A 12,920-nucleotide genomic window follows, 5' to 3' on the forward strand; every position below is an offset into this window, starting at 1 on the left:
GGTGCGAGGTGAGGCTGGACGATAGTGATGGTTTCTTCTTCCGCTTTGCCCACTGTAAACGAGGATCCATCTACCCATAGTGTGAAGTTTACCTATTTATTAAATAAAACGAATACATGTAAATCCAGGCTTTTAGCAAAACTGAGCATAACTGTGACAAAAGCATGCTGATAACAGGATCATATCAAATAGTATTAACAATGTAATGTCCACCTGTAACAAAAAACATGATTTTTGTAAATTCATACATGCATGAATGCCTTACTACACAGTACATGAACAAATTTGTATATTTTATATTTAGCTTTACAGTTAATAAACTGTCTAAAACAGACCAATGAAATCTTGTCTAAACACTCATTTACTTTTATAACATATTGCATACATTATAAAGCATATAGCAAAATACATTTTATATTTCAACATATTTCAGACAATTAATTTGATGAAACTTGATGCATCTTATTGAGTTGATGTGGGCATTGACTAGTGGTGGAACGGATGACAAAATTCACGTTTCGGATCATTTATGTTTTTTGAGCCACAGATCGCATAATTTTTTCAGATCAGCAAAAAAAAAATAATAATAATAATAACAAATATATATGGATGAAGGGGATGTAACAGCTTTTCACTTATTACTTAAAACTTACTTGAAGTTCCTCAATACTACAGCAAAAACTACTAGCTTAACTTATAAAGTTCAAACATTATTAAAAACAAGTGAACAGTTAGTAATAAAATAAGAACAAATACATAAATTACAAGCAGAGATGAATACTAAATATCAAATTTACAAAGTATAACAGTAGTATTTAGGTAAAGAAATGAATAATTAAGCCTAAATGGAAAATAAGACTTTGATCACAGTAAAAATTAAATATAGTTTTATCTTTGTTAAAGCTGTATTTTGTTGTTTTATTAACAATAATGACACAGACAACAGTAGGAATATTAGGTGTCAGCTGTCACTTTAAAGCTGACTGCACGGACCGAAAAAAACTGACAAACATCCAGTTTCTTTCTCAACTGTTCACTTATGACATAAACGAGAGAATACCAAGATGGGTATTTTGACATAATTTTGTGTTTATGTGTCCATCCAAGGGCAAGGAAACGTGAAAGAGGAATCAATTCGGTGTTTGGGTGCTGAAACGTGCCGATCTCTCTTCTCTCTCTCTCTACGTTTGCACACACAGTCCCGATTTTCGCCTCTTCTTCTGTAAATTGCCAAGTCAAAACAAGTCCAAATTAAGAACTTTCACTCTATGATGGTTAAATTTAGAAATGAATCTGGTCCGTACGGATCACGGATCAACTGTGATCTGTTCCACCCCTAGCGTTGACTCTGTTTGCATGGATCGCCTCAGATCAATACCATAAGAATAGTATGCGCTGTCAGTAGGCGTGTTCACATTAGCAGTAATGAGCTAACACAAGAACGACTGGATATCTTTCTCTTTTCATACAGATTACATAAACAGAATAATTGTTTTCGTTTTGTATTAAATAATTTAAAAGTAGACACTTAAATGTTTCTATAGATTTATTGTTCATGTCTGTGTGAAAAGTATTCGCTGAGTTTTGTTATGTTTTTGTGAAGCACTACAGAAAAAAAGTTCACAGAGACAGTTTTTATTTTTTTATTTTACAAAAGCACAATGTTATGTTTTCACTGTAAGTGGACACTAAAAAGAATAAAAGAAGACCCTTTTTATCTGAAAGACCATAAATGCCAGAGAAGATTTCGCTGCTACGTGAAAAAAAAAAAAAAAAACCCGGCAGAATGTTTTGGCGTGTTAGTCGACCCCATAGAGTTCAGGTGTCCTTTTTGATGTCCGTTTAGAAAAATTTTCCACACTTCATGAGTGAATTCTCAAGTGGCAATTAAGGGTTACTTTATGTTTGAAACTCTTTCCACACCGATCACATGTGAAAGGCCTCTCTCCATTGTGAATTCTTATGTGGACTTTAAGGTTTCCTTTATCAGTGAAGCTCTTTCCACACAATATGCAGATAAAAGGCTTCTCTCCAGTGTGAATTCTCATGTGGCCTTTAAGATGTCCCTTTTGAGTGAAACTTTTTCCACACTGTTGGCAGGTGAACGCCTTCTCTCCATTGTGAATTCTCGTGTGTTTTTTAAGGTTTCCTTTATCAGTGAAGCTCCTGCCACACAATTTGCAGGGAAAAGGCTTCTCTCCGGTGTGAATTCTCATGTGGCTTTTAAGATGTTCTTTTTGAGTGAAACTCTTTCCACACTGTTGGCAGGTGAACGCCTTCTCTCCAGTGTGAATCCTCATGTGTTTAGTAACATTTCCTTTATCAGTGAAGCTCTTTCCACACAATTTGCAGGTAAAAGGCTTCTCTCCAGTGTGAATATTCATGTGGGTTTTAAGGTGTCCTTTTTCAGCAAAGCTCTTTCCACACTGTTGGCAGGTGTGAGGCTTCTCTCCAGTGTGAATATTCATGTGGGTTTTAAGGTGTCCCTTTTCAGTAAAGCTCTTTCCACACTGTTGGCAGGTGTGCGGCTTCTCTCCAGTGTGAATTCTCATGTGGCCTTTAAGGTGATATCTATCATTGAAACTCTTTCCACACAGTTGGCAGCTGTAAGGCTTCTCTCCAGTGTGAATGTTTACATGCCTGTTAAGGCCATTTTTTTTGGTGAAACTCTTTCCACACTGATTACATTTGTATCGCTTTACTCCAGTATGAATTTTCATGTGGAATTTAAGGTGTCGGTTTTTAGTTAAAATCGTTTTTTGTGAGGAAATCTTTACCGTCTGTGAGCAACTAAAAGAGTTTTCTCCATTTATGAAATCATGATGTTTTCCATACTGATCTTTCTCTTCCATTTCATTTAGTTCTTGACTCTCCACTTTCAGTGCCATCAGATCTAAAATAGACAAATACGAGTTAACCCCAGTTTAATGGCACAACAACAACAGACATAAATACATTTACACATTTAAGGCATTAAAACCAAACGCATGTATGCTAGATCCTATACCCACTAAGCTACTGAAAGAGGTGGTTCAGAAAATTCTCTAAATATTCGCAACCCTTTTCTTACTTTAGGACACGTTCCAAACTCTTTTTTTTTTTCTTTTTTTTTATCATGTTTGGATTCTATGTGTTCAGGAAACTGCCAAATGTATTATGGAAGTGGTTTGGAATGTGAGTAATGCACTGGTAAAACATTAAAGTCATTATTCTAATCATGTGCTTTAGACTATGAAGGCAAGTTCTACAAGGAGAAAGTCCAGTCTGGAAAGTTTCCAGTCCTTATCTTTCTCTTCCATTTCATTTAATTCTTGACTCTCAAGAGACAAATACAAGTTAACCCCAGTTTAATGGCACCAAACAACAAAGACATTGACACATATAAAGCATAAATACCATAATAACATGTATGCTAGATCCTATACCCACTAAGCTACTGTAGGAGTTGTTAGCAGTAATCTCAGAAATGTTTCTCATTATTCATAACCCTTTGCTTCCTTTAGGACACATTCCAAAATCTTTTTCCACTGCCAAAGGTATTTTGGAAGTGGTTTGGAATGTGAGTAATGCACTGGTAAAATATTTAAGTCACTGTTCTGACCATGTGCTTTAGACTATGAAAATGAGTACGAAGGGTGGACCAAACTGTGTGTGCCACCTTTGCTGTCAACAGCCAATCACAGCACTGGAAGTGAAAAGCACCAAACTGCAATCCTCCTCATCGGATGGGGATAAATGTACCCTTTCAAGAGACATTCCCCGTTCTGAGTCTACAGTCATTCCATTAGGATAATAACAGAATAGGATTTGACTATGAAGAAATGTTCCCACCGGTTAATCGCTGTTTGTCAACACCAGTAATACCAGTCTCAATGCAATTTCTGCATTTCTATCCTGACAGAGAACAAGACATTAACGGATAGTCAAATCACGCTGATTTAAATTGCTCTTTATACATATAGCTTTAAAGCAGCTGTACAGTGATGAACAAGAAAATTATTCAATGATCCTAAGGTGGGATTTATATCTATGGTGGGACTCATCTCTTCACCACACCGACAACATCGTCCATCGCCGTGGGAGTTTTTAGATGAACAAGTCTCAGCTGTCCCCCGTCAGCCCCTCTGTTCCTCCTCCTCATACTGACATGGATACACCTCTGGCCTAAGTCAATAGTAAGTCAACCATCACTGCAGCCATCCACCAGTCGGGGCTTTATGGCAGAGTGGCCCGACGGAAGCCTCTCCTCAGTGCAAGACACATGAAAGCACACCTGAAGGACTCCAAGATGGTGATAAGTAAGATTCTCTGGTCTGATGAGACCAAGATAGAACTTTTTGGCCTTAATTCTAAGCGGTGTGTGTGGAGAAAACCAGGCACTGGTCATCACCTGTCCAATACAGTCTCAACAGTGAAGCATGGTGGTGGCAGCATCATGCTGTGGGGGTGTTTTTCAGCTGCAGGGACAGGACGACTGGTTGCAATCGAGGGAAAGATGAATGCGGCCAAGTACAGGGATATCCTGGACGAAAACCTTCTCCAGAGTGCTCTGGACCTCAGACTGGGCCGAAGGTTCACCTTCCAACAAGACAATGACCCTAAGCACACAGCTAAAATAACGAAGGAGTGGCTTCACAACAACTCCGTGACTGTTCTTGAATGGCCCAGCCAGAGCCCTGACTTAAACCCAATTGAGCATCTCTGGAGAAACCTGAAAATGGCTGTCCACCAACGTTTACCATCCAACCTGACAGAACTGGAGAGGATCTGCAAGGAGGAATGGCAGAGAATACCCAAATCCAGGTGTGAAAAACTTTCCCAAAAAGACTCATGGCTGTATTAGATCAAAAGGGTGCTTCTACTAAATACTGAGCAAAGGGTCTGAATACTTAGGACCATGTGATATTTCAGTTTTTTTTATAAATGTGCAAAAATGTCAACAATTCTGTGTTTTTCTGTCAATATGGGGTGCTGTGTGTACAATAATGAGAAAAAAAATAATTTTAGCAAATGGCTGCAATATAACAAAGAGTGAAAAATTTAAGGGGTCTGAATACTTTCCGTACCCACTGTATGTATGTATGTATATATATCAGGGTTTTTCCTACATTGAAATTTTTTGGGCGGCCGCCAAAACGATTTTTTGTCCCGCCAAAGCCTTATTTGATCTGTAATTGGGTTTTGTGAGTGAAGCAGGCTACTGACGGAGTGACGGAGAGAACGATCACAGCACCGCGCGGATTCTTATATGCATCGCGATGCGGACGTGGACGATTCTGAATCGATTCACAAATGTCAAAAAAATCAAATCTCTAAAAAAACATAATATTGACGAAACGCTAAAGGCGGAACTCTAGCGGACGTGCAGTGCGCGTGCAGTCTGTGGCGCGCACATAACAGACTCGCGCACTTAACAGACGCATGATGGCTGAGCGCCAAATTCGAACGGCACCCTCTTCGTTAAAAGCTAGCGTATGGAAAATTGGCAATTTCATTGTTACCTAATTAGTATTTTTTGTATGAAAGCTGCTTTCAGTAGCCTATTTAGTTTTCACATCAATATACTGTAAACTGATCTGTTATACTTACGTTGTACTGCCCTGCAATATGTGCAATGCCAGTCACAAAAAGTTACATTTTGACTGTGCTCTCTGCAGATGTTCATTCACTTTTTTTGTATAAGCTGTTTTTGATTGTGGTATACAGCAAACATTTCAAGTCATACCTCTTTATTATTTAGTTGTGAATAAGAGAGGCTTTGTATGTTACTAATTATTCAGAATATGCATAAGTCCACAAGCATTATATGAGAGCTGCTGGTACATCATTCTATATTTTTGAACGAAAACTGTTTATGATTTTGCTACAGCAAAATGTTTTTTTGTCTGAAGGATTATATTGCTCATTGGAAATAACAGGAGGATGTTGGTTAGAAGTCTATTATTAAATGCTAGAGATTCAGAATATGCTGAAGTTTGTATTAATTTACTACAACGCTGCTAGTACAGGCACACATTTATTTTCATGTTGGTTCTTTGCAATGTTCAAATCACTTCCATTTGTTTTATTAATAAAATGAATATAGGAAGATGGAAGTAAGTTCGTTATGGGTCATCATAAATACTTTGCTTTAAAAGTACCAAGTAAAAAAAAAAAAAAAACGTTAATAATCGATAATCGTTACCCTCTGAATCGTAATCGAATTGAATCGTGAGATGCCTAGAGATTCCCACCCCAATCTGAAATGAGAAAGTAAGTGTGCTTACCTAATTTAGCAAGAGTGTTTAGTAAAATTTAGCCTTAATAATCCACAGTATGTATAGGCCTATGACAATGTGTAGTAAATTACCTAAAAAAAAAAAAAACACAAACTGTTTCTTTGTATTTATTTTAAATTTAACATTTATTGTCAATATTGGGCTTGCGGATCATGTGGGTACTAGGGTACTCTTTGCTGTGTGTGGATGACCATGTCGGTCAGCCACCACCGAAGACCAATTTTGACCCAGGAAAAACCCTGTATATATATATATATATATATATATATATATATATATATATATATATATATATGTGTGTGTGTGTGTGTGTGTGTATATATATATATATATATAATATATATATGGTAACACTTTACTTGAAGGGGTGTGCATAAGACTGACATGACACCTTCATAATCATGACATGACACGTCATGAATATGAAGGAGGTTTTATGCATGTTTATGACAACTGTCATTAAGTGTAATTCGCTCAATTATGACATTTTTAATGCAAATATGACATTGTTTGAGATGTCTTTGTTATGACAACTTGACGTAAACCAATACATCATTAATCATCAAACTTAAGAAACTAATGCATAAAACCTCCTTCATATTCATGACATGTGTCATATCATGGTTATGAAGGTGTCATGTCAGTCTTATGCTCACCCCTTCAAATAAAGTGTTACCATATAGGTGTATATATAGCATTAGAAAATGAACGAGTCTCTTTATTTAGTCCTGATACATCTTTAGAAAGGTCAAAGTTTTAATTTGATCTTATATCTAATAGTGACAGTAATTTCTTAATTTTGCCAATCTACTGAGGAAAAAAACTCATGCACACTTCACTTCACACTTCACTTATTAGGAGTCCCTTACTAAACACTGTACCTCAGGGCTTTAAGTCCACAACTGTGCTCATTTGGAGAAAAACGTATGGATTCTCATGTTAATATCACATTTTTCTAGAAAGGAGCATTTTTTATTTCTATTTTTACCCAAATTGGGGTGTTGTGAGCATTATGTAGCGCTAAACACACAAGTAACAGGTTTCATTCATAAACAAAGCTAGAGGGCGCCCTTGTGCAGAAAGTCCACAAGTGAGACTCATAGCAGTCATAAAACTTATGACATTTCAGGAAGTCACTTATATGGACAAAGGCATCCAGCTTTCACAACAGCTGCATAAAAAGCAGATAGAAACATTTTGACTGAATAAAGATGACAGTAAACACACGATTGAGACAAAACAACAATATTGTCACTAACCCATCTGTATTCAAACAATCAGGTACTTATAAATATATTTAATTGTAATGAAGTTATTTCAAACACTCGACTGCCGTTATCTAATATTGATCACTCACATTTCACAGCTTGCTATATGCAAATGAACGTTTTTGTCAGATACTGATGCATAATTGATAGGAATGGTTTTCATTGTTTTCAATTCAGAAGTAGCTGTTGAATGAAAAAAAGAAGAAAAAAAAGAAAAAAAAAATCACATTGATTTTGATCCTAAAGTTTGGATACTGGGTGATGTCAGCTTTTGGTATGATATTTTCTAATATGATTAAATCGCGATTAAAAACATATTTTTTTGTAATAATTTTACAGTTACTCTCCAAATTAATGTAGATAAAACTTAAATTTTTTATATTTTCTTTTTAAGGATGAAGGCCAGCATCTCTGATACTAATACTCTTTTTTTTTTTTACATTAATGATAGACATTCAACATTACAGTATAATTAAAAGCTATCAACTTCAACAGTTATTAGACTTTAAAAAAATAACAAATTTTAATTCAAGTTAACTAAAAACAACCTAAACATAAAACCATTATAATAAATGTCACATTTACCTGTGGCCTTCCTACCCGTCTAACAGGAAGGGACTGTTCAGAAATTGAATAAAGTTATCAAACACTTTACAGTCTTCACTGCATAAATTATAAATGAAATATAGATGAATCCTTATTGAAGTTACAATTTTCTCTGTTACCTTTGTTCTTTGACTAACATTAATGACATCACAAAAGCTGGTTTATTAGGCTGCTGTTACTTTTAAGAGCTGCCGCTGCCGTACATGACGCAGATCTGAGGCGCATCTCATTTTGTCACACCCCTTTAAATTCATTTAAGACCACTCTTCAGAGGATACTCGACAAAAGGGCATTTTGGCATAATTCTGTGTTATTGTTTGTTCAAACTCAAAAGAGAACTCGATACAAGGGATGCACCGATTGAATGGTCATAAATCGGAAACCGGACGTTTTTGCAACTAACGCGCAATCGGTTTTTTATATTTTTTCCAGTCGATTTTTCCAGAAGTGCGAAAATGTCATTTGTTTGGAAGCATTGTACTGGAAATGCAGAGGTACCTGTCTGCAGCACGCGTGCCGCATAAGCCCTGAAAAGTGAAGCTATAGAGTCTCGAAGTTTAGGAGCGTGTGCTTGCGATTGATTCTGCGAGAGTGAGGGCGGGGCGTTGATTACTACTGCGCAGACTCAGTCTATGAGTACATGTACATATACAGTCTATGGTCTTCAGCCGTTATTGTAGTAGCCGCTTTTCTGCGCTTGCTGAAGTTGCGCGAGAATACCTGTGCGCGCCCTGCACTAGTGTAGACAGTGAACGTTTGTGTGTTCAGCTCAGCTTGTGACTAACAGACTAACATGTGACCAAGTAATAAAAACATAACATTCCAATGAATCAAGAGTGGATTACAGATAAATCATTATAATGTGTTGAGTTTAATAAATACACAGAACTCTCATCACGGTAAAACTCAATGAACGTGCGTCACTTTTTTACTTTTGGTTTCAACAACGTAATTCACTTCAGGGAAAACCAATCAAGGAAAACATATCAGGGCTCGACATTAACGCTTGTCCAGGACACGTGTTTATTTTTATTTTTTTGAAGGGACAAGTGAGAGAGAATTGTACTTGCCGAATGGGACAAATGCCCTGATAAAAACGGCAATATCAAAAATTAAAATTAAAAATAACAAGGGAATCACCTAAAACGCGAGGATGACTCTGATTTTATTTAACTTAATGTAAGTGGCGATTGATAGCCTATAGTTGATAATAATATAAATGTCTTACCGTGTTGCCCAACGTTTTGATTGCTAACAGCCTAGTAGTGTCTTATTCTAATTGAATGTATTGATCAAATTGAAGAATTTTAAATGAAAGATGGAGCATACATTAAATAAAATTAGGGAAAAAATGCCCTTTATAAAGGTAAAAAATGTATTCTGATAAGAGTGTTTTCCAACAGTGATGTAATGAAACATTGACAATTTAAGTTTGAAGGGAGTAAAGCCTCTGTTGAGGCTATTAAGGAAATGTAATTTTGCCAAAAGAAGAACTTTTAATTTAAATAAATGTTAGTTTTAAATCATTCTACTTCAGTGTGATATTTTACCATATTATCATGCTTAACACTGAGAATTTGAATAATTGTAATGTGATGGTCAGATGCAGATATCTAAATCAGAGAATATCATAGGCTCGGGCGGTTGGCAGGTGGATTATTTATTTTCAACAGGAGATTCGGGTGACTCAAAGTACACCAGATTAATGAATTTATAAATTTTCTTCCGGGGGAACATGCCCCCAGACTCCCCTAGAGGTACCAAGCTCCACCCTCAAAACACTGTGGGAAACATAGTAGGCTATACGATGGTCTATGAAAAATACTAATTTAATTATCTTACTATTAAAACACATGATCAAGAATTGACCACCTCTGCCTCGTTTTGAGCCAGGAAAAACCCTGTTATTTTTTGGTTTTGTTTAGTTTCACTGGTAAATACCTTTTTTCTTTAAAATGAATTTAAAAACAAAAACAAATGCCGAATTCTGATTAAATAGCCAAACATCTTTGTCTCGGAATCGGCCATGAAAAATCATGTTCGGTGCATACCTACTCGATACTGGCATATTAACTTGTGTATGATTATTAATCCCACCCTCTTTTTATCGTTTTACTTTAACCTAGTTTTCCTGCACTCTAGACAATGCAATGCTCTGGAAAGGGAATGTGCTGATGCTCCGAGTGCATTTACATATTTCACACTTGTATGTATATTCCCAATAAATATATCTTAACATAAAAATTTGTAGATATTGTGTTGAATGTTACTCAAAATAATATTTTTTAGGCTACCTCTGTATTATTGTGCCTAATTTTATGCGCGATGCGTTTGTCCAACAACGAATGTCCAACATAGAAGTCGGATCTTCTCAGATTGAAATAGCATTAGTATTTGTCTGGTCATGTGATCTCAACATGTCTGTCTACATGTGGCGACCCGCTCAGTGCCAAATAAAGCCACTTTAATTAGGACACTCTTCAAAAATATATCACTAATTTCTGTAGAACTGGGCATTTGAATAAGGATCAAATGACTGAGTTCAGCTTTGAGAATGAAACTGACCTGTTTGTTCCTCAGTTTCTTCTTGTTTCACACTGAATGTTTCTTCAATCTTGAAGTCTTCACTCTCCTCTTTAATAAACTCCATCTTTATAATAGATCTCAGTCGCTTCACCAGGAGTTATTCTGTGTGTTTGGACAGTCTGTCCTGTTTAATATGAGAAACAATTAACAGAAAGAAAAATAAATGCAAACTAAATCTCTAAGCGTGTCTCAATCAGATCTAGTTCAGTAGTTCAGTTCACTGGTAAGAGAGTCAGTCAGAGAGAGAGAGTTAATGGACTCAAATCACCTGATTAGAAGAAGAAAAAACACTCCAAACTAGCACTAAAAAAAAAAAAAAAAAAAAAAAAAAATGACACAGTTAGTTTATATTTAGACAATATAATTTTTAAAATATTTATTTATTTGTAGATTACATTTAATAGATTAAAACATTTACTGTAAACATTTACATACTTGTTTGTGTTTGTTGTTCTCGCATTTACACTGTTTAACCAGCAGGAGTCGTCCGTGTTTGAGATGATTCGAGCGAGTCGACACAGTGAATCATTCTGTGTAGCTTTGATTGATTCAGTCGACCCTTGAGTTTCAAAAGCTCCGTTTCTCTCATCACTACTTGCAAGTAGCGGGATTCATGGTTATGATAAACTAATTCACGATGTAGGGAGCGAAATGAGACACACCTTTTCTGCTACTCTGTATGGATTTGCTTAACTTGCACAAAAGACGTTCAATAATGTTAGATAACTCATTATAATGTTACATTGAATATGAATTAACTTATTTTACATAACCTGTTAAAGATACAAAAATGATTCAACAGTTTGCATTAATTTAAACACTTTAAAATGCTTAAAACAAACCTTTCTTCAGCCGAATCACAACATATGCAGGAGCGCGGCGCAGCCTTATGACGTCACATCTCCTCTCCAAAATAAAAGTCCTGAAAACAAAAGTGGCGTTGGTAAAATACACATTTAAATTAATCTTAATCACTGATAACTACCACTTAAAAAGTCTAAACTACATCGGCTATGTGAGATTCTGTAAGTGCCACTGTAACACTAATGTTTGTGTGCAGAAGTGGGGAACTTTTTTCAATAACAAACCAATTATTGATTGATGCATTTTTTGTGTATGTGGAAAGATTGACAAACCATTATTGTTTTTGATAAAGCTCTAATAAAAATAAAAAACCATTGGGTAACATTTTGCAATATGTTATCAATTGTGCAAAATTAATGCAAATGTGCTAAATTATTATTATTATTTTTTTTATTAAATTGATTGTGTGTGTCCACTGCTTTATTTTCCTTATAGTGGATGAGTGTGGTGGAAATCTCTCACTGTTTTACACACATGAACAAAATTTATATTATTTTTTGATAACACTTTACTATAAGGTTTTAGTTGTTACATTAGTAAACTACTTTAGTTAACATGAATTAAGAATGAACAGTCATCTTAGTTAATATTAATTTCAGCATTCTTAAAATCAAATGTTGTATTTTTAACATTAATGCACTGTGAACTAACATGAACAAACAATGAACAGCTGTATTGTTAATAAACAACATTAACAAAGATTAATAAATACTGTACCAAATTTCTATGAGGCTCTGCACCTCCTCACAACTCCAAGTTTGTCTGCGAGCTGACATGAGGCTCAGGTGCTAAAGTGTAAACTGTCAACAAACATCCCATAATGCACAGCGCAGCTGACTATGAGAGCTGGTTTGGTCCAAAAATGCACAGTTCTTTAGGCAGTTGGGTCTGTTCGACCACTTCTTCAAGGAGGTCTCGGTATGCTTGTTTGGTCTTTTTGGTTTGATTCACACCTGCTTGCCTGCATACAATGGCTGTTATGCAGGCATACCAGGCTGACATTTTTATGATCTATATGAGGGCAAGGAACCTACACCAGAAGATATTGCTGAGCTTTGTAGGGCATAAGGTAGTATTCCCAGTTATGGCTGACATAGTTTCTGCAGCCTAGCGAAGAAAAGTGTGTGGTCGCTCTCCCATCAGTTCCTGGGGGTGGTTTGGGACTCGATTACGATGTGGGCACAAATGTCTCCTGCACGTATCGAGTCCATCCTGGTCATGGTGATACTAATAATAATAATAAAATATATGGAAGCACTTTGCTCAATTAGCCACCTAAAAACATCTCACTCAAATGGAGAACAAATACTTTTCCAGT

The 12,920-nt window shown here is 36.0% G+C and overlaps 1 protein-coding gene across 2 annotated transcripts; it reads right to left on the bottom strand.

The window, feature by feature from the left end:
- Positions 1-1,629: 1,629 nt before the first annotated feature.
- LOC311288936 (uncharacterized protein) lies at positions 1,630-11,660 on the bottom strand. 2 transcript variants are annotated; one of them, XM_084406620.1, is made up of 5 exons: positions 11,581-11,660; positions 11,174-11,431; positions 11,007-11,041; positions 10,718-10,862; positions 1,630-2,893 (listed from the first exon to the last, which is right to left on the bottom strand). In XM_084406620.1, exons 4-5 carry the CDS (start codon positions 10,800-10,802, stop codon positions 1,863-1,865), a joined length of 1,116 nt encoding a protein of 371 aa, XP_084262746.1. In that variant the 5' UTR covers positions 10,803-10,862; positions 11,007-11,041; positions 11,174-11,431; positions 11,581-11,660; the 3' UTR covers positions 1,630-1,862. The 2 variants fall into 2 exon arrangements, with proteins under 2 accessions (XP_084262746.1, XP_084262747.1); XM_084406621.1 differs by lacking the exon at positions 11,007-11,041 and having other exon boundaries at positions 11,174-11,660.
- Between the last annotated feature and the right edge of the window lie 1,260 nt (positions 11,661-12,920).

The sequence above is a fragment of the Rutilus rutilus genome, assembly GCF_951802725.1.
Source record: "Rutilus rutilus genome assembly, chromosome: 4".
Lineage (NCBI taxonomy): Eukaryota > Metazoa > Chordata > Actinopteri > Cypriniformes > Leuciscidae > Rutilus > Rutilus rutilus.